The sequence below is a fragment of the Miniopterus schreibersii genome, assembly GCF_964146895.1.
Source record: "Miniopterus schreibersii genome assembly, chromosome: 3".
Classification (NCBI taxonomy): domain Eukaryota; kingdom Metazoa; phylum Chordata; class Mammalia; order Chiroptera; family Miniopteridae; genus Miniopterus; species Miniopterus schreibersii.
In genome coordinates this window covers 49,226,124-49,253,584 of record NC_138103.1, presented here as the reverse complement: position 1 = coordinate 49,253,584, position 27,461 = coordinate 49,226,124, and the positions used below count along the sequence as shown (strand labels likewise).

The 27,461-nt window shown below is 37.0% G+C and overlaps 1 protein-coding gene across 13 annotated transcripts in view; it reads left to right on the top strand.

The window, feature by feature from the left end:
* PAM (peptidylglycine alpha-amidating monooxygenase) overlaps window positions 1-27,461 on the top strand; it is a 262,191-nt gene that overhangs the window by 124,949 nt on the left and 109,781 nt on the right. For all 13 annotated transcript variants that reach the window (XM_081132109.1, XM_081132114.1, XM_081132121.1 and 10 more), the window contains one exon: window positions 22,517-22,574. In XM_081132109.1, coding sequence (XP_080988235.1) covers window positions 22,517-22,574 — 58 coding nt within the window. The remainder of the gene's footprint in view (window positions 1-22,516; window positions 22,575-27,461) is intronic.

Below are 27,461 nucleotides of genomic sequence, written 5' to 3'. Positions count from 1 at the left end.
AGCAACTTCCAAAGCCTTTGTTTTCCTGCAGTCTTTTCCCACTCCTGTCTCTCATCCCTCGTTTCCCTTATCAGTCATTATAGGTACAAAGCAGTTCAGAACTCTAGTTCTGCCACTTGCTGGCTACAAAATCTTAGGCAAGATACTTAAACCTTAGTGAGCTTCAGTTTCTTTCTCTGCCAAACATGTGAAACAAAAATTCAAAGTGAAGGTGGTTAAAATATAATTGTGGATATTTGGTATATCAAATAGATTCCAAAAGGGAGGTATATAAATAAAGCATTTGAACATATCAATCAACAGAATAATTTAATATATATTTAACACAGAGTAAATATAATTTAGTATCTATATGGATATAAAATTTTACGAAAAGAACATATATTCTTTTTGAACGCATATAGAACATTTATCAAAATTACATAGCTAGACATTAAGAAACTTTAGTTTACTACAATAGAGTTTTATAGCTCTCATCCTCTGATAATAATAATCAAATAAAACTAGAAATAGGCCATGAAGAGATGTCATGGAAAACTTAGCTACTTAGAAATTAAGGATAATTCTTCTGTACAACTTCTGAAACAAGGAGAAAAATAAAAATTGAAATTATAAATTATTTAGAGAGTAATGGTAAGGAAGATACTTTCTAACAAAACACGAGACCCAGCTAAAGCAGTACTCAGAGAAAAATTGATAGCCTAAAATTATTTTTTTAAAATATATCTTTATTGATTTCAGAGAGAGGAAAGGAGAGGGAGAGAGAGAGACAGAAACATCAATGATGAGAGAGTCATTGATCAAGCCCACAACCCGGGCATGTGCCCTGACCAGGAATCGAACCCTGATCGCCTGGATCCTAGGTCGACGCTCAACCGCTGAGCCACGCCCGGCCGGGCAACCTAAAATTATTTCTTAATGAAAACGAGAATAAAAGTAAATTTTTTAAAAAAATATATCTTTATGGACTTCAGAGAGAGGAAAGGAGAGAGAGATAGAAACAAAAATGATGAGAGAGTCATTGATCGAGCCCGCAACCCGGGCATGTGCCCTGACCAGGAATCGAACCCTGATCGCCTGGATCCTAGGTCAATGGTCAGCCGCTGAGCCACGCCCGGCTGGGCTAAAAAGTAAATTTATGTAAACATTCAACTTAGTAAATAAGGAAAAGAGCAATTAAGTCAATGAAAAGGGAGAATAAAAATAAAAGCTGAAATTAATAGGTTAAAAAACAAAATGTATAAACAAAATAAGAAACCATTTCTTTAAAATTGTACATTATTAAGCATTAGAAAGTGTAAAGAAAAAATTTTAGACACTGTTGTGTGCAACTCTATGTCAATAAATTTTATAATCTTGAGGAGATGGGTGATTTTCTAGAAAACACTTGGCTATCCTAATTGACCTAAGAACTGAACAGACCACCAACTATAGAAGAGACTGGAAAGATAAAAAGATTTTATATGTATACACACATATACATGCACACACACGACTTTTAAAGATGAGAATTATATAACCAAGAACACATGACAGGAAAAGGGCTAATATACCATGTATAAAAAGAGGTCCCCCAGGCGAAAACAAGCACCCCAAAAGAAAAGGCAGGTGAAAAATATTAATGTTAAATTAACAGAATGAAAAAGTTCAACCCTGTTAATAATCATACAAATTAAAATTAAAGAAAAAAAAGATACCATATTTTTTCACCCATTAATTTGCCAAAAAATTTTAAAAAGCTATAATATACAGAGCGTTTAAGGATGAAAAGATAGTCTCATACATTGTTGGTGAGAGGGTGCATTGCCACAAACTCTTTAGGAAAGTTATCTGGAATTGTATCTTAAAGTAAAACAACTCATATCTTTAAAATACTGGGAGATTATTCTATAGAATATTATGTAATAAGTGAAAAACTGAGCTAGATCTGCATGTCTTGCCCTAAAAGTATTGTCATTGTGTATTAATTGATAGCTGCAAACTGCAAAGTCATGTTTGGAGCGTGATCTCATCTTAATAAAAATAAATAATAGCAAAATCCATATACTTGTGTGTCTCTTTGGTTATATACTTTTGTACATGCATAAAGGAAGTTAGAAGGAGGCACATTAAGCTGTAAATACTGGTTCCTTGGAGAGGTAGCAATGGAGGATGATAGATTTTTGGCATATATATACTGAACATATATATGTGTGTATATATATGTTTTATCATTAGAGATCATTTATTATTTTATAACTTAAAAATTAATAAACAATATTACTAACAAAAAGAGTACCAACACAAAGGATCCCCTACCTTTTTGATATAAACTCCTAATGTTTTAGAAATCTCTAGAGGGATTCTCCACACAATGCCTTTAATAAAATTTTAATTCCTGTTCCTCTGCTTTGCAACAGTGCTATTAAGAGATCCTGATTAATTAAAGAATTTAGGAAATTTGGTACATGTTTAGAAACAAATAGAGTCAGATTTGCAGGGGGTCATTCTTCTGTTACAGTCAGTCTGAAGATATTTGTGGAAGGCAGTCATGCATATCTTTCCATATTAGCAAGAAAAGTGTTTCCCTTTGCACTCATTAGCCTCCACAAAAATCCTCTTTGTTTGACTTATTTTCAGATTTATGTAGTCTGAATTAATACTGCCTTTTTTTGGAGTGTTTTTCTTTTCATTGAATTTATTAGGGTGGCATTGTTTAATAAAGTTATATGGGTTTCAGGTGTACAATTCAATAATACATCATCTGTATACTACATTGTGTGTTCACAACCCCAAATCAAGTCTCCTTCCATCACCATTTATCTCCCTAAACCCTCTTCTGTCTCCCTCCACCCCTCCTTTCCCTCTAATGATTACCATGCTGTTGTCTTGGTCTATGAGTTTGTTTTTGTTTGTTTTTTGCTTACTCCTTTCACCTTTTACACCCAGTCCCTCATCTCCCCCACCCCTCTGACAGCTGTCAATCTGTTCTCTACATCTGAGTCTGTTTCTGTGTTGTTTGTTAGTTTATTTCGTTCATTACGTTTCATATACAAGTGAAATCCTATGGTGCTTGTCTTTCTCTGACTGACTTATTTCACTTAGCGTAATACTCTCCAGGTCTATCCATGCTGTCACACAAAAGGTAAAATTTCCTTCTTCTTGTACCACGGCTTTTTTATCGACTCATCTACTGATGGACACTTGGGCTGCTTCCAAATCTTGGCCATTATAAATAATGCTGCAGTGAACATAGAAGTGCATATATTCTTTTGAATTAGTGTTTTGGGTTACTTTGGATAAATTCCCAGGAGTGAAATGGCTGGGTCATAAGGCGGTTCTATTTTTAATTTTTTGAGATAACTCCATGGCTGCACCAATCACCAACAGCGCATGAGGGTTCCCTTTTCTCCACATCCTCGCTAACAATTGTTGATTGTTGATTTATTTATTTTGTTTGTTGTTGATTTATTGATGATAGCCATTCTGACAGGTGTGAGGTGATATCTCATTGTGATTTTAATTTGCATTTCTCTGATTATTAGTGACATTGAGCATTTTTTCATGTCTATTGGCCATAGTATGTCCTCTTTGGAGAAATGTCTATTTCGGTCCTTTGCCTATTTTTTAATTGGATTTTTTGGTGTTGAGTTTTATAAGTTCTTTAAAAACTTTAGGTATTAACCCCTTATGAGATGTATCATTGGCAAATATGTTCTCCCATTCAGTGGGTTGTCTTCATTTTTTGATGGTTTCCTTTGCTGTACAAAACTTGTTACTTTGATGTAGTCCCATTTGTTTATTTTTTCTTTTGTTTCCCTTGTCTGAGGAGATATGTCAGAAAAAATATTGCTATGAAAAATGTCTGAGATTTTATTGCCTATGTTTTCTTCTAGGACTTTTATGGTTTCGAGACTTAACATTTAAGTCTTTAATCCATTTTGAGTTTATTCTTGTGTATGATGTAAGAAGGTGGTCTAGTTTCATTTTTTTGCACTTATCTATCGAATTTTTCCAAGACCTTTTATTGAATAGACTGTCATTACCCCATTGTATGTTTTTGCTTCTGTTGGCAAATATTAATTGACCATAAAGGTTTATTTCTGGGCTCTCTCTTCTGTTCCATGGATCTATATGTCTGTTTTTATGCCAGTACCATCTTATTTTGATTACTATTGCCTTGTAGTATAGCTTCATATCAGATAGCGTGATTCCTCCAACTTTGTTCTTCTTTCTCAAGATTGCTGTTGCTATTTGGGGTTTCTTATGGTTCCATATATATTTTTGGATTGTTCTAGTTCTGTGAAATATGCCATTGGTATTTTTATAGCAGTTGTGTTGGATCTGTAGATTGCTTTGGGTAATATGGACATTTTAATGATGTTAGTTCTTCCTATTCATGAACACAGAATATGCTTCCACTTATTTGTATCTTCTTCAGTTTGTTTCTTCACTGTCTTTTAATTTTCCAAGTACAGCACTATTACATCCTTGGTTAAATTTATTCCTAAGTGTTTTGGGTATTTTTTGATGCAATTATAAATGGAATTGTCTTCTTAGCTTCCCTTTCTGACAGCTTATTATTGGTGTATATAAATGCAACTAATGTCTAGATATTTATTTTTTATCCTGCTACATTACTGAATTCATTTATCAGTTGTACTAGTTTTTTGGTGGAATCTGTAGGGTTCTCTATAGTATCATGTCATCTGCAAATAATAACAGTTTTACTTCTTCCTTTCCAATTTAGATGCCTTTTATTTCTTCTTGTCTGATGGCTATAGCTAGGACTTCCAGTACTATGTTGAATAAAAGTGGTGAAAGTGGACATCTCTGTCTTTTTCCCAATCATAAGGGAAACACTTGTAGTATTTGCCCATTGAGTATGATGTTGCCTGTTGGTTTGTCATAAATGTCCTTTATTACGTTGAGGTATTCCCAATTTGCTGAGAGTTTTTACCATAAATCAGTGCTGGATTTTATTAAATGCTTTTTCTGCATCTATTGATATGATCATGTGATTTTTATTCTTCATTTTGTTTATGTGGTGTATCACATTTATTGATTTGAAAATATTGTACCAACCTTGCATCCCTGGAATAAATCCCAGTTGATCATGGTGTATGATCTATTTAATGTATTGCTGGATCCTGTTTGCTAATATTTTGTTGAGGATTTTAGCATCTATGTTCATCAGGGAAATTGGCCTGTAATTCTCTTTATAGTGCCTTTATCTGGTTTTATAATTATGATAATGCTAGCCTTGTACGATGAGCTTGAGAATCTTCCCTCCTCTTGAATTTTTTGGAATAGTTTGAGAAGAATAGGTATTAATTCTTCTTTGAATGTTTGGTAAAATTGGCCTGTGAAGCCACCTGGTCCAGGACTTTTGTTTGTTGGGAGTGTTTTGATTACGGCTTCAATTTCATTAGTTGTAATCTCTCTATTCAGATTCTCTAATTCTTCCTGTTTTAGTTTTGTAAGATTGTATGCTCCTAGGAATGACACACTAGATCAAATGAATTTAATTGATATCTTCGGAGCATTTACCCCAGAGTTGCAGAGTACACATTCTTTTCAAGTGAACATGGAACATTTTCTAGGATAAACCGCCTATTAGAACACAAAACAAGTCTCAATAAATTTAAGAAGACTGAAGTCATATCAGGCATCTCCTCTGATCATACTGGTATGAAACTAGAAATCAGTCACAAGGAAATAAACTGAAAAACACACAAAGACATGGAGGCTAAATAACAGGTTATCAAACAGTGAAAGGGTTAACATTGGGATCAAGGAAGAAATCAGAAGAGGCCTTGAAACAAATGAAAATGAGGACAAAACAACCCCAAATCTATGGAACATAGCGGAACAGTCCAAGGAAGGAAATTCATAGCATTACTGTCCTACCTCAAGAAACAAGAAAAGTCTCAAATAAACAATCCAATTTTATACTTAAAGGAACTAGAAAAAGAACAACAAACAAAGCCCAAAATGAGTAGAGGAAAGGAAATAGTAAAGGTCAGAGCAGAAATAAATGAGACAGAGTCTAAAAAAAAAAAAAATACAAAGATCAGTGAAATCCATGAGCCGTTTTTTTTGAAAAGATAAACAAGATTGGCACACCTTTAACCAGACTCTTCAAGAAAACAAGCGAGAAGACCAAAATAAATAAAATAAGAAATGAAAGCAGAGAAGTAACAACTGACACCAAGGAAATACAAAGGATCGTAAGAAAATATTACAAACAACTATATGCCAACAAGTTGGACAACCTGGGTGAAGTGGATCAATTCAGAGAAACACAGTCTTCAAAAACTGAATTAATATTTCAATAACCCTATTCAAAAGGAGCTTTTGTAACCACACCACTTGTATGTTACATTCTTTAAGCAAAAATGCAGAACGTGCTTTTTCAAGGCATAGATTGCTTTTCACAGATAATGTATTCTACTTAATCATGTCTAAAGGGACAAATCTGAGGTACACATTAAAGGAAGAGCTGTGTCTTAGCATACAAAAGTCACTCCACCCAACTAACCTGAGAGCATTTTTAAAGAGGACGGTATCTAAAAATAGGCAGTACATTGCTGCTGTACATTGTGTCATCCTCCCACCCTCAGCTCATCCAGTATTAAATGAAAACATTTGCCATGGCAACATTGATTTACAAAGGGCAAATGATGTTTCTGAGAGATTGGAATATTTCCTTTCATAGATCTCAGATGTGTACTCAGAGTTAACACTTTAACACCCTCATTTAATAATTTTACATATAACTGAAAAAGCTTTACTTGATTTTTTAAAATGTTTTAATTTGGAAATAGAATCCAAAACAAAACAACATACTCTTAACAAAAACTGGCATCGAATTAAATGTAAGCAGGAAAATACTACTAAAATATTTTAGCCTTCACTGTTTATGGAAATAAAAATTATTTCATATGGTAAGCTGTACTGAACTGTGGTTAAATCATTTGCTTCCAACTGAATGATCATTTTGCTTTCATAAAAATGCAACTTCTCTTTACCTCACTATTTTTGCAATTAATATTATTAGTTATGATATTTAGCTTCTCCATTTTGGACATGTTAAAATATTTATTTTTTTGTCCTTAATGTATTTTTCATAAATACTAAGGCAGTATTCACAGATATTTTATTGTTGTGGTTTCAACTACTTTCCTCAGACTTCGAAGGCAGACATAGTAGATGGTAAATGCAAGTATTAAAAAGGCAACTGTAATGACGTCAAACAGGATTAGAAGGTAACAAATAGTTTCTGTATTGTTTTTCTGTTGTCAGAACCACTCCATAATACCAAATAGAGAGGATTAAGTTCCTACCCAAAATAGTTCGAGTTTACAGTAAAACTTTATCTTACTCTGTGAATTCTCGGATTCTGCCAGAGGTTATATATACTGTTCTGTCTTCTACCTATCATCTGTCTAATCAGCACCCCTAAACGTGTGTCTAGAAACCCACTGTGGTTCCGTGTGAGGGGACTTTAGTCCTTCAATCAATTATGGCAGGAGTCAGTTGAAATAAATTAGGAATTTAACATAGTTACGGCCCACGATATTCCCTTTTCACTTTGGCTTATGATGACCTGAAAACTTTCTATAATAACCAAAGAGACTTAAAGTACCACTGAAGCAAATAAAAGCCAAATTTAGCACTCTTTTAATGCATTCAAGCCTGCTGCTGTTGGAAGGCTCCAAGTTCACAGAAACACTAAGTATCACATATTTCCCCACTACCTTTCTTTTCTCAACATGGACGCATTTCCCAAGGCCCCAAAATGTCTGGTGTCCAAAATAAGTTTACAAATATGTGACTTTAAGATAGTTTCCTTGCACTTATTTATTTACTTATTTATTTAATCGTCATCCAAGGATATGTTTTTATTGATTTTAGAGAGAGGAAGGGAGAGAGAGAGAGAGAGGGAGAGGGGGGCACCATCTCTGTGAGAGAAAAACATCAATCGGTTGCCTCCCAAATGCTCCCTGACTGGGGATCAAACCTGCAACCTAGGTTTGTGCCTTAACCAGGAATCCAACCAATTGAGCCACCTGGCCAGGACTCCTTGTATTTATTTTTAATACATCTTCCAGAATATATTTATTGTGCTTAAGAAATTTACAGAGAAAGAAATTTGGAAACTTGTGAATCACTCTGTTATGGAAACATTAATTAAATTAAGAATGATCTTGTCTCCTCCTTGCAGATGTCGGTTCAGGAAATCATTGACTGAAAATGAGCTTTTTTTTTGGGATAAATTCAAATCTAGTAGAATCTAAATATATCATCACATATGTATTAATATTAGTAGAGTTAATTCAGGCATGTATAAAGTTTTGAAGTGATTTTGCTGGTACATTGAAATGTAAGCAATATTGAAATTATTTTTCCAACTCTTTGCTTTCTAAATATTAGTCTACCAGACCGTTTTCTCCCCTGAGCTCTTATCAAATAACCTTATGTCACCATTGTGACACCAATATAGTCAGTCATTATAAAGTACCTAACCTATTGTGTATTGCAATCAATAAAATACCCTTGTTAGCTGGCAGTTATTTAACTATTACTTATGTGGGTTGGGGGAAGCCTGAATTTCATCTGCGTGTTCATGACTTCAGGAACAAATCTCCATTTTATTTCATGTCCCTATTGAATTTTCACCCCCATCTCTTATCTTTCCTGAGATGTACTGTCAAGAATTTAAGCTCCTTGAGAGAAAAGACTTGTCTATCTCATTCACTGCTGTATCCCCTGGGCCTAAAACAATGCCTAGTGTCCAATAAAGATTAGTTGAATAAGTTTTTTTTACATAGAAGAAATACTCTTTATACCAAGAATAATCCCTGCCCCTCCACACCACCCAAAACACACACACACACCAGCGACTATAGCATTTTTATTGTCTTCACAGTGATCACAAGTCATGAGTCCCCTGCTGCCATGTTCTTCAGTATGTAAGAAATATTCCGAAGTCCAGTGTTTTAATTTTAACTACTATCTGATTTTTTACTCTTGCATATTTTTCTCATTTTTATCAGCTAATTTGAGAGATAATATACTAAAAATTTACCAATTTTAGGTGTACAATTCGAAGCATGCAAACAAGTATATGCAATTGTGTACCTGTCACCAAGAAATGATAAAGAACATTTTTACCACCAAAAAAAATGTTCTCTTGGACTCCTTTTGTCCCCCCCTAATCCCCACCTGTGGCAACTATCAATCTTTCTGTCACTCTAGGTTGACCTCTTCTGAATTTACATATAATTTAATCACAACAGTATCAAGTCTCTGGTGTCTGACTTCTTTCACATAGCATGGTGCTGTTGAGATTTATCCCTGGCATTGAGTTTATCAGTGGCTTGTTCCTTTTTCTCTTAAGTCATAGCTGTGGGAGAGCCTGGATCTCAGCACAGGCCAGCTGGTTCCAGAGGACCCTGTGCTTTTAACCATTATTTTACCTTTTCAGTCCATATACTTTTCTTAACAATCACCTTGGATAATGCTACTCTCTGACTCAAAAGTCTTCAGCAACTCCTCATTCTGACCAAATACATTTTCTACTCCATATTTTGGGTTTTAAACTCTCTACCCTATGACCCCCATCAGTACTGTTTTATCTTTTATTTTCTGCATTCTCCTACCCGAATTCCCCTGTTTTCTGCCACACTTTGCCTGTTATGCCTGGGTGCTGTTGAATCTCCTGATGTTATTCTGCCTGTTAAAATTTCTTTGCTCTGAATCTTCACCTATCGAAATCAGACCCCATTCATTAAGTTCCAGAGTGTTTCCCTTTCCCTGTGAACCTAGCAGATGCCCTGAAACTGGTCTGATCTGAAGGCCATATAGTTTGTATCACTATTATAGACCTGTTGTATTGTTGCTTACCGTGGTTTATTTTCGTGTTTTAAATCTTTCACACTAAAGGGTCTCTGAAACTAATTCTTTTTTTTTTTTTTTTTAAATATATCTTTATTGATTTCAGAGAGAGGAAAGGAGAGGGGGAGAGAGAGATAGAAACATCAATGATGAGAGAGTCATTGATCGAGCCCACAACCCGGGCATGTGCCCTGACTGGGAATCGAACCCCGATCACCTGGATCCCAGGTCAACGCTCAACCGCTGAGCCACGCCCGGCCGGGCTGAAACCAATTCTTATTCTTCTTTGTGCATATTTTTGTCAGTTTGTGCTCATACTGAGCAAACAGACATCTGTATTTAAAAGAAGCCAGCTCATACCTGTGCTGCAGACAAGATACTATTTATGCAGTATTTTGTATCATGTCTTTACATACAAGTACTTAGTAAATATTCATTAATTGATCTTCCGTGAATCTGTGCCCAGCTCTTCTGCTCTTGTGTATACATAGGAAAGCAAGTTGGCTGATGACCCATGTGATGTAATAAAGATTATCTAGTTAAAGCTGTGTTCCCAGTGCCTTGCACAGTGCCTAATAAATATTTGTTTAGATTAAATATCTATTGGTTATGTTGTTTGGTCAGGGCACAAAGCACATTACCAAATATAGGTTCGTTAGGTAATTAAATGTTTCATCTCCTTGGTTAAAATGGTTAAAAACACATTAGACTGTTTACCTCTTTAATGGTCTAAATTCTAGGTGTCTACAGTTTTTACTTTATCTTTTGACATGTCTTTCAAATTTGTCCCTTTTCCTCTCTGTTATGGTAACACTGGTTTCCTTCATTCCCTGTGCTTCCTACACTTCCTGTCGAGCCTTTGCCCTCGCTGTGTTCTTGCTCACCCTCCCTGTCTGCACTGGGTAGTGCCTTCCCAGCCTTCACACATCACCCTGAGCATCATTTTCTCAGAGAAGCGTTTACTGGCCGCTACCCCATTCCCCCCACCCGTCCTTCTCCACCCCACCCCTGCCTTCCAGAGAGCTGTCATAGCTCTCATAGCACCTCATGCCTGTTTTCAGTGTGCTCTTCACAATGGCACTTTTACATTTGTTCATGTCATTACTCAGTTCATATCTCTGTTTGCTCGTCAGACTGCAGACTATGTGAGGGCAGGAAAATATCTATTTCTGCTCACCATTGTTTGCTCCCTGTCTAGTCCAGGACCTGGCAATAGTAGACTCAGTCTATGTGGGATAGTTAGATATATGGGACATCTATCTACCTGGGTGAATGGATGGATTTCCACTGCTGCTCTCCTGTAACAGGCTTCACCAAATGGATAGTGACAGCTCCTGGTTTGTTTTCAGACTCCATTGACTTTGCCTCCCATTGTATCCACATTGCTCATTCTCAGTTCCATGGAGGTGTTCTTCCTAAAGGACTGCACTCGTGATTTCATGCCCCACCCTTCACTCCCTGGCCATGACTAATATCACATCTAAATAGATCTAGCTAAAGTCTCATCTCCCAGTCCCCTTCATGATCTGGCTTTATTCAGCCCATCCACTTTCCTTTCTCAGAAATCCCTGAAGTGTCACCTCTGTGCCTGTTAGTCCAGTCACCACATTGTCTCTGCTTTCTCCATGCTTACTTCCATCTCTAGGTTTTGTTCAAATGGAGTTTTCAACTCTGGGGATCTTCCTGTTACCTCGGAATTCTTCTCCTCGTAATAGAGGCTCAGCTTCTCTGCTCAGGGCCTCTCAGATGCTAAGAGAAGCGTAGGGTCACTTCCTTTTTTGAGGCTTCCATTTTATCATTTTCTAAATATTAAGAAATGCCAAAGCAGGAGTATAAAAACAGGAAGCATTCTTTGTGCTGGATGTTCTCCACTGGCCTCGCCACTCTTCTTCAGCCTGCTCCTGGCTCCAGGAGACTGACCTTTGTGGAGGCAGCAACAGGCGCTCGTGCTCTCTGGCTTCTGGCTGCTATAGTCAGTGGCAAGAACGGCAGAAGCCTGGAAAGCAAGAGGATGAGGCCACGGCATTTATTTCCTTGGCTCCTTCTCTGTTGGGCAGCAGGTCGACAGGGACTGGGCTTCTCTCCCTTTGCCATAGTTCCTGTCATCTTCTCCTATGGATAAAGTAGTTTCTGGTTTTGATAAGTTCCTCTCCTTGCCGCACACATCTTTGAGTGGTGACAGCTTGCTCCTTTATAAATCCCTGGCATGTTTCAATAACCCGTGCATGCTTCCCTTAACCTAGCCCATGGCTTTGTCCCTGGTTACTTGGTTAACCCCTCTTCAGTTGCCCCCTTTGTTTGTGCCTTGTTTTCTAAAGAAACTTTGACATATCTTAAATATTAAATATAGCAAATTAATACTTTCATTGTAGAAATGATGTAGTAGAATATATAGTGCCCCCTGAGAAAATTACAGGATTTGTAAACAATATTAAACCTGTATATTACAAAGGGTGGGCTCTGGAGACAAGTTGAAAGTTGTAAGTTGTGTTATCTTTTTCAGTCCTGTCTGAGTCTCTCACTCTCTGTGCGGTCTTGTTGGGAGAAAAGCTCCTCTGGACGTTAGGCCCAGCCAAGTTGCCCTCCTTCCCTGCACCCTCACAGCTCCTGTCTGGGACCCAGTCAGCCTTTCTGATCTCTCCTTTCTCTGAACTCCTATCACTCTTCTAGTCCTTAACACAAAGCTTAACGCCTCTCTGTTTCCTAGTGGTAGTCTTTGTCTCCTCCATTAGAGTCTATAGTTTCTGAAGGAAGATAAATTTTCATATCTATTTTTATGCCCTAAGAAGCAAAATCTATATAGAATCAATATACATTTGTTATTCGGTTTCTTGGTTGTTGCACGAATTGGTTTGTAGGTTAGTATCAAAGATTCTTGGGGACAAACTATTTTTTTTATATTTTAAACATTTTAATTGAAAACTTTTAATATAAAAAAATTGAATTTCAGCTTGTATAATGAAACCCCACACACCCATCAATGATTATCAATTCATGGCCTCTTGTTTTATCAACATCCACCTACCTTTTTCCTACTCTGCAAACACACTGAACTATCATAGTATTTTAGTATGTATTTTGAAAAGATGAGTACTTTCTTTTTTAACAAACCACAATCACCATTATTACCATTATATCATCAAATATTTAGTCAGTGTCAAATTTCTCTGATTGTTACAGTTTTTAAATGTTAAGTTTGTTTGCATTGGCATCCAAATGCAGTCCACATGGTAAATGTTGTTGATATGTCTGTTTTAAGAATCTGGAGATTCCCTTTGTCTCTTTTTCCCCTTGTAATTTATTGGTGGGGGGGGGGGGAGTCTTTGTCCTAAAGAGTTTTCTGCATTCTAGGTTTTGCTGATTGCATCTAGAGTATTATTTAACATGTCCCTCTGTCCGTTGTATTTCCTGCACTGGTATATCTAAAGGCTTGATCAGATTTAGGTTAGAGTTTTTGGCAAGAGTATTTCATACGTAAGAAGCATACGGTACCTGACTGTATCTCTTCTTATAAGAGATGTTAAACTTATTAAATTGGGAATTGTAAGATTAATTAATCCATTATAAAGTTTTCTGTCAACTTTCAACTATTGGTTTTAGCAGCCATAGGTGATGATTATTGCTTAGATTCATTAGAAGCTGCATTTCATGTATATTCTAATTGTCATTCCTTCTGAATTTGTCAGTGGAAAAACTTCTGTAGAAAGGAACTTTTCCCCCATAAACTGTTTGATCACTCTTAAGTTTAGTTTATGTTATTTATACAGTTTATGTTTTATAACTGCTGGATATAAAGGGTCAAGTTTTCTTATAATGCCTACTAGGGGCCACTCGCTATAGAAATCTAATTGTATAATGATAATTTAGGATTATTTAGTTTTCTCGTACTTATGTTATACGTGCGCATAAGTTTGAGAAAAATAAGAAAATAAAACAGATTTTAAAGCATTAAATTTACTTTTTCATTTAGTATCAGGAACTTTCCAATCTGGCTTAAAGGATAGCATGCACTGAAGTGCCGTATTTCTGTTTATAATGTAAAATGAACTGATGACAAGTAAACACATGTCTGGGAAGTGGGCATTTGCAGTGTCTACAGCTATTTGGTTTGTTATCATAATAACTCCATTAACTATATGACAGGTATCTACCCCTGGGAGTTCAGATACAAAGAGGAGACATACTTGTAGGGTCCTTCGTTTCCTTCAATTATGAATATTTGTCTTTCAGGGGAAGTTGGAAAATTACAGTGGGATAAATTTGGTTTGATAGCCTTTAAGAAAAGCATAAATAAAATCTGTAAAGGAAAAAATGACTCAGTGCTCTGGAGCTATTTTGGGAGGAATAGGCCCTTTATGAAAGGTTATTAGTCATGTAGCATAAGAGAATTCAACAGACTAATTCCACCAATGTTCACTGCATACCCAGTTCTCATGCCAGGTGATCTTTGGGAATACAAACAAGAATAAATCGAGGCTTCAGCCCTTCAAACACGGTCCAGTAGCAAGAGCCAGACTAGCAAACAAGAACCTTTGCTGTCAAGCCTAACGTTGAAACAGATGTTTGTAACCTGCAAAGGAAAGCAGAGAGTGGTCCAAATAATATTTTTATATTTGATTTTATAGTTCCTCCTAGAAGTTCAAGGCAAAGGGTGCAAATCTGTTACAATGTTTTCTTTATGAGTTGCAAGTCTAAAGAAAATGAGGGGGTCATGGGATGACTGTGAGGGAGGTGAAGAGAAGCAGAATGACTTTGCCCTTGATCACCATAGTTAAATATATGACTTCATCATTAAACATAAGGACTCCAGGCCTGTCATACCCCTTCTTCTCATCTTCTTTTAAAGAAAAAGTACCATTTTGCAGAATTTGCAGTTGTCTTCATTTGAGCTAGAATTGAATTGGCCTCTCATTTCCCGCAAGATGGCCAGGCTTGCTGAACAGATTGATAAATATAGTCAGTTTTCAGTCATTTGTGCTAAAGGAGAGGAACATAGCTGTGACTAGTTACTGTTGACATAAGGTTGAGAAAGTTGACTGCTTCCATATTCGGGGAAACTTGATGAAAGGCATACACCACTGGCCTCAGCTTGGGGAAGGTGAGTAGTACAGGTCATCAGCAACTCCCTGTTCAGAACTGTAGAGTTTCCCTTCACCTAACTCCCCCCGTCCCCCGGAAGCCAGGGAGGACCCCACCACTGTTACCGCCCACTGTGCCTACGGAATTCCTTTATCAGCATGCTCCTACGGAAGACCATTATCAGCATGCTCCTTTTTAGTTCCTCTTAAATGAAAGTGTGTGAAAGCTCTAAGACAGAGGTGTTCCCTCACCAAAATATTTTTTTTCTTCATCATTTGCTAGTACACATTGGTAATTCCCCCAAAGAAGACGCCAGGCCTTGCCAGGAAAGTGGCTTCCATTTCAGCTGTTTGGCATTGAGCATCTTGTCATCATCAGCCACAATGTGATTATAGTTTAAAAATGCAAATGGGATTCTGGGATGAATCAATTGAAGGGTAAAATTCATATGAAAAAGTGATGCTGTATAAAACCCTAATTAGGCGGCATCTATACTACAGGTTTCAGTTCAGCTTTTCTTAAACTGAGTTTGTTGTCACCAAAGGAAGAAGATGGTACATGCAAAACTCAGCAAATATTTATGGAGCTCCCAGTAGGTGCCAGATACTATTCTAATGCTTAAGATGCTAGCAGACATTCTTATAACAAGATTACATTCTAGGTTAGGATAAACATCCACAAAGTTGTTGGGAATGGAGCTTAGCTTAATGGTAAGGACAGGAGTGGAGCATTTTGCAGAATGCTCATTTAGTCATTTAGGAATGTTTTGACATAAAATCTTCACTGCGACTATTTCTTCCAGAGCCTAATGAATATAAATATAAGTGGACAACATATTTTTTCATTTATATGGTAAGAGAAAGACTTAACAGGAAAAAGAAAATTAGGATAAACTGCATAAAAAAGTGACAGCTTAAGGAATTGTATCTGTAATTAAGTGTTTTAAGTTCTGGTTTCAGAGGTACATTTTTTAAACCTGAGTTCTTTGCTGCAGAAAATCGTCTGTGCTTTGGTATAGTTTTCCATTGCTCTACCTTCCTTTCACAGTAGATGAGGTTGAAAATACAGGACCGCTGAGTCCATACAAGCTTCATATGCATATATTAAAATTACTTTGGGAAATAGCAATTTGGTTCTATTTTCTATCTGGATCAATTCAAAGAAAACTTTAAAAATAATTTTCCAATTGCTTTCTTCCTCTCAGTGTAACTCACATTCCTGTCAAAGAGGACTGAGCACTTTCTGTACTTTTCTCTTGTTGGTCTGGTAGAACCACTGTCAGTCCCTGAGATTTCTACCAGTTCTTTGCAGAGCTGAAGTTATTTAAACCCAGAGTGAGTACCGTGTGAGAATGTAGGGCTTCATAGATCCTCTGGAGTTCTTCTGGATGGGATTGAAAATGTACATGATCTGGGTTAGTAGAGAGGTGGGCTACCTACTTTTCAAACAGGCCCAAAGCCACCATTGCCACCATGAGATGGTTCCACTGCTGTGGTTATTTAACAAGAGAAAAGTTACTAGAGACCATACTATACACGATGTAATATTTCTATGGGTTATGGCTTGTTTACAGAGAACAACCAGTTTGCAAATAGCCACAGAAATAAGCAAAAGGCCCATCGCCAGGTCAAACTGGGTGGTGGTGTCTCTTTGTATACCTATTTGTGTTACCACATTGAACGGTCTCCGTTAGAAAGGTAGTCTACAGGGATTCTTTAAGCCTGAACAATAAAAGGGCAGTGAGGATATTATCCAGTCAGGATCAAATCATAGCACTCAGCACTAGAATCTGAATGGTACCTCTGGTTTCCCAAAACAGAAATTACTGGTTTCATGTGAACAGTTTTCCCATGTAATAGTATACAGATGGTTTTGTTTGTCCCATATTGATTTAAATAAGCAGTTGATGTTATTAACTACTTATTCCATAGAAACCACTGTATCTCTGTCTAACAAATGACTAAATCAAAATAAAGAGCGCTCTTTTCTTAAATAACGTAAACAAGGTTTTACTGTGACTGTCTGCATTGAGAACTCATTTTAAAATGGGTAACAATGCAGTATATAGTAGGAGGTCTTTACTAATAGGCACATTTGTTTTCATTTCTAGCACACTATTTTCTTTTGTCAGAAAAATGTGCCTTTTTTGGATTATTCCCAACAGCAGCAGTAAAGAGTCATCAGTGATATCATATCCCTCTTGATTCAGATTTGGCTGATGTGCCATAGCAGACAGCACCAGGAGGCTGGCTATATACAGTCACATTATATGCCTCCTTTTTTGTGCAGTTGAGCATTATGTTAGCAGTTTGAATCTGCAGTATTTTATAGACAGTCCCCTGGTACCAAGCACAGCTACAGTACTCTTCCCAGAGAGAGAAAAAGAGGGGTTCATGATGATGATATATGGAAAATTGTAAAAGGCTGTACTGGTAGTTGGGGTTGAATTATAGAAGCATCCTTTCTAGGACACTGTGTTTGAATGAAGGAACTACTATAATGGGCAGTAAGGTGCTGTTTTTGTGTCTTCAGAATGTGTTAGAGAGAAACATTGATCTGAGTTATGTATATGTTTTCAAATAGCTTTACTTTGCAGAATCAAAATAATGACAGAATTCAATAGCTGTGGCTCTAGTCTGGCTTTTTGTAGTCAGCAAGCTTTCATGAAATGTTTTCAAGTGCTGTTGGAAATTTAGAGGACTTGAACGAAAACTTTTTGTTAAGTTTTATACGTCTTTGATTCCTTTATTTCTCCCATTAATCAAGAAAACAGCTAAATTGTGTCTAAGAACTGATATTTCTTTTCAAATATTAAAGGGGTTTGAAAATAGCCTTTTAAAAAAATTATCTTTATTGTTGAGAGTATCACACATATCCTCCATTTTCCCCCATTGCCCCCCCCCACTTCCTGCCCCACCCCAGGCCTTCACCACACTATTGTCTGTGTCCTTGGGTTGTGCATATATGCATATAAATTATTTAGTTACTCTCTTCCCCTCCACCCCCCCACCCTCCATCCCTCTGAGATTCGTCAGTCTGATCCATGCTTCCATGTCACTGAATCTATTCTGTTCATCAGTTTATTAAGTTCTTTAGATTCCACATATAAGTGAGATCATGTGATGTTTGACTTTCTCTACCTGGCTTATTTTGCTTAGCATAATATTCTCCAGGTCCATCCATACTCTCCCAAAGGGTAAGAGATCCTTCTTTACATCTGCGTAGTATTCCATGGTGTAAATGTCCCACAGCTTTTTTATCCACTCACCTACTGATGGGCACTTGGGCTGTTTCTAGATCTTAGCTATTGTAAATTGAGCTGCTATGAACATAGGGGGGTGGTGGTGGTGCATATATTCTTTCTGATTAGTGTTTTAGAATTCTTAGGATATATTTCTAGAAGTGGGATCACTGGGTCAAAAGGCAGTTCAATTTTTAATTTTTTGAAGAACCTCCATACTGTTTTTTCATAGTGGTTACACCAGTCTGCATTCCCACCTAGCATTAAATTCTTAACCCAACTGCTTACAGCATGGAATTTAAATTTAAAGTATCTATTCATCATGACCTGCTATAGAAATCTGTATAGATGAGCTTATAAGAGTTTGGCAAAGGCCATTGTCCTATCCATTCTTCAATAATATAAAAATATTGTCAAAAAAATAGTTGTTCATTTGCTTATGAAGAACCTTACATTTTATTTAAAATAAAGGATTTAGTCTCATAGTTAGAAAAACAGAAGTATGAAGGTGGAAAGACTCTCTAGAATCACAATTTAACTGGATTAAACTTGAAACTAATGTAATATTGAATGTCAATTGTAATTGAAAAATTAAAGAAAAATTTTAGTCAATGGCAAGAAAGTGGCAAAAAGGGTATATAATTATCTGTAATAGTCGTGAAGGCGTAAACTCAAAGACTTTTATTCCTAACTCTGACACTACCTACCTGGGTGGCCTTAGGTAGATCAAAAACCTTTAGTGAATTAGTTCCCATTTCTGTAAAAGAAAAGATGCACTGCCTGTTAGGCCTATTCAGGGAAAGACTGGGAGGAAAAATGAGCACAAAAGGAGCTCTGACTCATACTCAGCCAGCCTGAGGGAGACAGAACTTGGCCCTGCATCATCTTTAAGAGTTGGCTTCTCCAGTTATACCGTGTAAACAACCCTTAGGGGTGTATCTTCTTCACGTGGATATTGAGGTCATGGATCTTGGGCTTTCAACTTAATCCTAGAATCCACACTCTGGAACCAGAGTACTCCAGACCAAAACCACTGATACCTTTTACAGATGCAGAGAACAGAATAAAGTACCTTTAGCTAGTCTCCGTTCTATTGAACTGTGGTCTTCAGAGCTTTCGGGTGAAGGCTAATTACTGATTTGATGCACACTGTATTTTTTAATGTGCTTAGTTTTAGAAAAAAAAGTTTTATTTTTTTTCTTTGAACAGAATTAATCTTTATCTTGAAAAATGGCTCAGAAGTAAAATCCTAAATCAGAGCATGGTGGTGCGTGGAGACCACTGATGCAGTACCTAATTTAGACTTTGCTCCCCCAAAGTAATTTTTCAGGAGGACATCTTTTATCTCCTCTTCTTCCTGTTCTTTCTCGCCCGAGGATATGTTTTTGTTGATTTTAGAGCAAGAGGAGGGGAGAGTTGGAAAGAGTGAAACATCGATGTGAGAGAGAAACACAGATCGGTTGCCTCTCATATGTGCCCCAACTGGGGACCGAACCCATAATCTGGGCATGTGCCCTGCCCAGGAATCTAACCCGAGACCTTCTGGTGTATGGACAATGCTCCAACCAGCTTAGCCACACTGGCCAGGGCTGCTGCTTTATCTTTTTTAAATTGGCTTTAACATAACAGTAAAGAAACTGTTGAAATCTAATTAATAGAAAAGTTATAAACCAAGAAATACAAATTGAAGAAAGACATTCTCATGTTATTCTGTCATTTTAAGTTGCTTAGCTGATGATAAGAGCAAGAATTACAATATGGATCAGATCAATTTTCAGTATAAATAGTAGTTTCCTTTATTTTAAAAGTATATATAACCATTATTGTGCTTAGCTGTTTTTTTCTTTTATCAAAAGAACCCACTTGCTGAGTTTCATATTTCTATTTGTTGTCTATTCAAAAAACAACTTGAGATGGCTTATAAAAAAGTCAAAGATAAAATAGACCAAAAACTATTATTAGTCCAAATTTAAAAGAACTTCTGTTGGTTTGCATTACATTTCAACCTTTGGATCCTTTTGCATTATAGATATATACTTTGCTGCTTTAAATTTACTTTTTTAAAATATTTACCTTTAAGTTATTAATTGTTCACATTGCTTTGAATGATCTGTAATGCATTAGTCAGATTGCTGATGTTCAGATCCAAGCTCCTGCACTTATTAGTGTCAAAGATAAACTAGATGGACACGAAAGTGGTAAGGAAAGATTTCTTCAGCATTAACTATTGCAACAGGGAAGGGAGTCCAGTGTGAACTGAACTCAACTTTGCTGACACAAAAGACAGGAGACCTTTTAAAAGCTAGGGGTGTTAAGAGAAAGGGACCGAGGGGTGTTGGAGAGGTTGGTCCATATGACTAGGCCATCTGAATTTGTTGATTGGCACTTAACCGCGGAAAAACAAACTTCTCTTATCTTTATGAGAGGAAGCAGAGATGTAAGTTAGAACAAGGCACTCACTGGCTGCGAATCAGAGCAGAATTACTTCCTTGACTGTCAGGAGACAGTTCCAGGTGGTAGACGCTTCCGATCTCAAAGAGACAGAAAAAAAGATTAATTTCAAGATTTCTTAAGTAACTGCACTAATAAGAAGGGGGTCCAGAAGCCTATCTGTCTATTGTCAGGTTTTGCTTAGAATAAACGGTAAAGTTACTTAACCTCAGTTTCCTCATCCTTAAAATGGGGATAATAATATTGCCTATATCATAAGAATGTGTTTTGAGGATTAAAAGAGTTAATACTTATAAAGTGCTTAGAACAGTGCTGGCACATACTGAGCTCCCAATTAATGTTATTATTCTTAGTAACTTTAAAATGGAGTTCATAATAGTATCTATCATATTGGATTGGTTTTATTTATTAAATGATATAATACAAGTAAAACATTGAGAACCATGCCTGGCACATCATAAGCATCCAATTACTGTTGGCTAGAAATAGTAATGGTAACAACAGTAGCTATAATCGCTACTAAATACCTTCCAGTTGTGATTTTACTCATGGCCGAAGATGAACAAGTAGAAAAGAATCTTGAGCTTACTGGGGGTTTTTTTATGAACAGAGTAGGAACATTTTGTAAAGTAGTAACTCAGAGGTTGGAAAAATATTTTTGAGCAATCCTGTCCATGGTTGTGAGATCTTTGAGAATTATTTTGCCAGTATATTTCCTGGGGTTTGGATAACCAGTTCACATCTCCAGCATTTATGTGGCTTAACCTCCTTACTGTGAAACCCTCAACATTCCCCAGTACATTTCCTCCTTAGCAAATCAAGAGTGAATTGAAACAATTATAAAGTCTTTTAACAAATGAAACAGTTTGCTCAAATGAGAAAAAATGGCATATACAAAAATAGAAATGAAGACTAAATCCTATTTCTGTAATTTTCAAGTTACAATAATATACTCGTTTGATGTGTATTTGAGCTTCCTCGAATCCCAGCACAGACATAAAATAAGAGGTACAAATTCCACAATTTTTTGGCACTAACCAGTAGGTTTAGAGAAGCCCAAATGATCTCTATTCATGTTTGAGGAGTCTCTTGATCCAGCACTGTGCAGTGATAATCCATGAAGTATGAATTATTAAATGAGTTAAGCCTCTATTTGTATTGGGTATATTATCAACCGTAGCACACACTTCACTGAATATGGATTTCCAATAAGGAAGTGTAACGCGTAGATCAAAAGAAGCTTGTTCTCCTTAAATTGCAAATTTATCATTAAAAATTCTTGATGTTAATATATTTGATGGTGGAAAAGTAGCCATTTAGATAAGAGACCAATAACTGGAAAAGAAAGAATAATTTAGTAAATGTTGATTTCCTTAATAAACTACATAAACATTTTAAAGTAAGGGAGAACAACCAATTATAATATCACATTTTAAGTCCAACTTTTACTCATTGTACTTCTCTAACATTTTGGGCAATTGTAAAGTGATTCAGGAAATTAAATCCTTAATTGTGCAAATAGCAAATATGGTCAAAACCAACTCTACCATTTTCAACACAAATGCATTAAATTGTATCACTCTTCAGGTAAGCATCTAAAATGTTGCCTTTTAACTGTGACATACTAGGAATATTGCTCGTGATCATTGGTTTTATAAATAGGGTTTGAAGAGTCTTAGAAAAACTTTAAGACTACGTAAGTTCTAGATTTAGCCCCTCCATTAACCTGGCACCAGTGTGTGGCAGGCAGCTTCACCTGACTGGCCCAGCAGTTCTCTTTCAGCCGTATAGCCTATTTGTTGACTAGTTATTATTTCTTCTTTGCTAGCAGCAATTTAATTTGAATTTTGTATCTCTCTTTCATAGTCTGATACATACTTCTGCATGTCAATGCGTTTGCCAACGGATGAGGAAGCCTTCGTGAGTAAGTAATAATTGGATGGGGGGGGGGGTTGGCAGTTGACAGGAAGGCGAGTTATTTGAAATCAGTGAAAGGCTCCCTTTGACGGTTATGAGCGTATTAATCTTTTACTGTCAGTTTCTAAAATGCATTTATCATGCCTAATGCGGAAACAACTAGAAAGAGCCACCGAGAGAAAAGATTACAAACTGTATCTGGAGAGATGCATGAGTAATAGCAGTTAAGGAGTTGCATGCAGATGTCAATGGCTGTCAATACCATGTGGTCCCATTTGTACTGTATTGGCTTTCTGTCTGTGGCTGGATGCTTAATTCCGCTCCGCTCAACACACTGTTTATTTACTTGCTAGGTCATGCTGTAAATCAAATGCACTTAGAATCGACATTGGAGAGCGTAATATTTTACCTGTTAGGTAGATGGACAGGAAGGAAGGAGAGACTGAGAGAAGGGATGGAGGGATGGTGGAAGGGCGGAGGGAACATGGTTCTTGTTGTCTGTATTGCAGAATGAGAGGACTCTTAAATGACAGGTCCTTCCCTAACTGGGTCTTCAAATCAGATAGGAAAAGTGACAAAGCACCATCTGTTTTCATCTAGGTTGTTTTAATTTAAACCCGCCTTATGGCAGACTTTTAACTGTTTAGGGAAGAGGTGTGATTGGCAAAATTATTCATAGATTTGCTTTTTTCTCCTGCTTCACTTTTCTGGTTTGAAATGTTGATTTTAGAGAGAAAGTGATGATAATGAGAGTTGTACTTTGGTCCCTTGGAACTAATCTTCAAGTGAGCTGTCTGAAGCAGCTATTATGTGGATTGTAGAATGTGTACAGTAGCCTTGGGGCCAGCTGAGGATGAATTTTTTCATGAAGTGCTCTCCCCAGGAATATATATTATAGACCTATGAAGCCAGGGTAATGTGCCTTTTTTTTTTTTCTTCACATACTTTGGTGGTAATCACAAAAGAAAATATACCTATAACAAAACTCATTTCTAAAGATGAAGATTAGACCTTGGGAAGTTGAGCTTTGCCTGACTGCTGTTACTTTGTGTAATCATTGAACATTACTAAGAAAAAGTTAGGACAGTGCTCCCAGATCCTGAACTTCAACTGTAAAGGCAGAGAGATAATTTAGAGTCCTAATTGTAGTAGGTTGAGTAACACCAAATGTGATTTAGAATGTAAATTCATCATTAAAATGTCAACATTAAAGATTTCCTTAATTTCATATCCACGTGTTTGGCAGCTAGGAGGAAATAATCATTACTCATAAAAGGAATTTTACATGAAGTTTTTTTTTCATACTAATTCTATGTTTTCTCTGTGCAAGTTCAGAGGTAGTCTTGTTTCCTCCTGTTTCACGCTTGCTGTGAATACAAGGCCACTCTACATATCTGTGTTACTATGAAGGCCATGTTTCACAGCAGTACTACAGGTCTCACATTAAGAGGTTACTGGTTTGTGTCTGGAGGCTGACGGTAATATATGATTTCAGAGCTGGTGACTATGAGGACTATAAATATATATCCTGGAATGCGTTACAGCTCTCTTAATATAAAATGTGTTTACTTTTACATAATTTAAAATTGAAAAGTACAAGTGAATATATTCAGTGAAAGAAAACTTTCTTGGGAAACACATAAAAGGCTATATTAGAACCAGGGTACTAAACATTTCTGCATTTTCTTAGGCAGCTCTCTTCTAAAACTGTTCCCAGATTTAAGGTCCTTACAGGATCTTATGAGATTAATAAGTAATTTCAGTATTCTCTTTATTGCTGGGAGGATTGTATGAATACTAAAGACTTTTTCACCTTTTCTAAACAGTTGTTTGATTTTCAGTGTGAGTCCTTTAAAGTACTACCCACAGGCTATTTGTGGTTACCATTATTTGCCTAATCCAGCAACCACAGAAATTTAGGTGTAGGCAAAAGTAGAACTGGAAAATTGAAAACCAAGGAGAAGTACCAAAAATTATTTCAATAAGGGGTTAAGTAAGGGAAATTTTGCATGTATTGTCTCCTTAATTCTTAGAACAAGCTTGAAGTTAGTCCCATTTTATAGTTAGAGAAACAGAGACAGGAACATCAGTGTCTTTGATTTAGTTCGGTGCTAGGACAATAGTTAGTCTGGAATCCTTGTTCATGTAATCAGCCTACCACCAGCCATCGTTTACCGACAGCCTGCCAGACACTAGGCTACTGAAAGCTAAGCATGTTTAAACCACTTTACCAGAGAGGAAACAAAGAGTCAGAGAGGTTAAGGAACATGCCCAAGGGTTTTTACTAGCTATGTGCTACCCTACTTGTATGCCGTTTAAATCCTAACAGATTTGGGTGTGGGGATAGTGGTACCGGGAAGAAAGAAAACAAGTTATCAAGTGGATAGATGGAGCTGAAATACAGCAGTAGCACATTTCTGTCTTCCTCAGATCAAATACAATTATTCTTCCATTCCCTTACCTTCACTCCCTACTAGGAACACTCTGGTCAGTTTTGTCAAAAAATAAGTAAACTTTAAACCATCTTACAAAAGAAAACCCAGTACATGTGAAATTTTAAATATTTGCAAAAGGAAAAGGACTTGGATGTTTAGGTTGTATGTTGGGAAGGTGATCACACGTAGCTTTTCTAGTCTTCCCAAAGCGAAAGTTTGGTAGTGATAACCAAGGGGTTTTTCATCAGTGAAGCCTTTTTTGTGGGTCTTCCCAAACTCTAGGTTGCAGGGTGCATTATCATTGGAACTGAAGGCTTGTAAAGGCCTATAACACTCTATTTCTTCTTTTCTTAAGACATTTTTATCATTTTATACCTTCTGCTTTTATTATCATCTATGCCTTTTAAATTATTGAATGCCAGCAGGATATGTGCTACGGAGTATGTGGGGACTCAGTAATTGCTTGCTTAATACATGAGTGAACACTGAACAAGTGTTTTGTTTGGCCATTTTCTGAGGCAACATATCGAATAGTAGAAATTTACCTTTTTGCCTTAAATTATACTCTTGTTGGAATGTAAAGGAATAAGTGTTTTTTAAGAAAAGCCACTTGTTCACAAATTCTGCTGTGTGCCAATCAGTGTGTGATGCAATGGGGATGTTAGGTGTGATACAAATTCAGGGAACTCCCAGCCTGGCAGAATTCTAGAAGGCAAGGCTACAAATGCCAGGACATGTGAAAAGGACTTTCTCGTTTTTCTTTTCAGATTTCTAAAAAAAAAAATCACCAAAGGAAGAGTACAATTCAGATGACTTGTTAGGGCTAAAGCACAGTCTCTGGATGGTGTTAAAAGCCAGAGTTGCATTTGAATAAATCACAAATTGGGCTTTATGCTTGGGTGACTAATTAGGTAACTTGTTTTAGATACCCATACTTCTTAATTTTGAGAAAACACATCACATTTGTCATGGAATTTATCTGTGCCTATATGCCTGTTATGTTCACCTATGAGCATGCACAACATTTGCTGTGTTTGTCCGTATTGAATTATTAAACGTGAATTAAAGTAGGTATTTAGGGAAATACTAGTCTGAAGATAAGTGTGTTTTTTATATTTTGAAAAAAATAATGGCTCTCCCTAGATCATTGCTTTTGTTTATTAATTTACTAAGAAATCCTAGAATCGGGATGGGTAAAGGTCTGATAAAATCTGCATTTGAGCACTGAACTGTGATGCTGTCTAAAAGGTGTTTTACAGACACTCAGAGGAATTGGCCCTGACAGCAGCCCATTCAGCCAAGAAATTTGACTGTCATCTTCATTGCTTGCTTTCCTTCACATGGATGACCAGTAAATAAATGTGTCTTTTCCTGAGTGAGTGATGGCAGGTCCCTATCTATCAAACTGCACTATCCAAATGAGATAGAAGCCACTGAATTTAGAAACAGATGAAATTAATCTAATGAGTCATTGCTTTTCGTTTTCTTGGGCTCCTCTCTTGAATGTAGAACAATTTCTACTCCAGCATTGCACAGTTAGACGTGAATATTTCCAAATGTGACCTTTCTTAAACAAAGCACATGGTAAGGTGATGCTGGGATACTTCAGAAACTGCTGGAACAACCTAATTTTTCATCATGTTTATGGGTTACTACATAGTGTGACTGTAAAGATCAAGGTCTGGCACAGTTACAATTCTCATATATCCACATTTTATGGCTTTGACAGCAGTTAATGAAAGTGTGTGTGTGTGCGTGTGTGTGTGTTAACATGTGCGTCAATCCCCATCGGTAAGCAATCCCTCTGTCGCCTTTTTGCTTCCAATTAGTTGACTGCATACCCTTTCCCTTCTCTCTCAACTGGGATTTCGTCCAGCATGAACAGTCTCTGTCTCCACATGACCATTGGGTACCTTCTCGCAGGCACCCTGGGAAGCTGTTCTGGTTCCTGAGTGAAAGCCACCTGGGGAGAGCTGAGATAGCACAGATAAGATACTCTGTACCAGGGTCTCTGATGAGTGCACAAAACCTAACTTGCTCGGTGATAATCATGGAGAAGAAGCTGCTGCTATGGACCCTGGCTCAGAGTATTTCTTAAAAGTCCTCTGTCCTTCGGTCACCCAAATGCCCATGTTTTGAGCATGAGCCCCAACAAACCTCAGGGTTTTCTCAAGTAATAAAAAAGGAGGGGAGAGGAGTAGGAATCATTTTATTATATTTTATAATGCTGAGATTTAGGAATGTCTTTTAAGATACATCTAGCCCGGCCAAGCGTGGCTCTGCGGTTGAGCATCGACCTAGGATCCAGGCGATCGGGGTTCGATTCCTGGTCAGGGCACATGCCCGGGTTGTGGGCTCAATCCCCATTCGGGGGCGTGCAGGAGGCAGCCCATCAATGACTCTCTCATCATTGATGTTTCTATCTCTCTCTCCTTTCCTCTCCCTGAAATCAATACAAG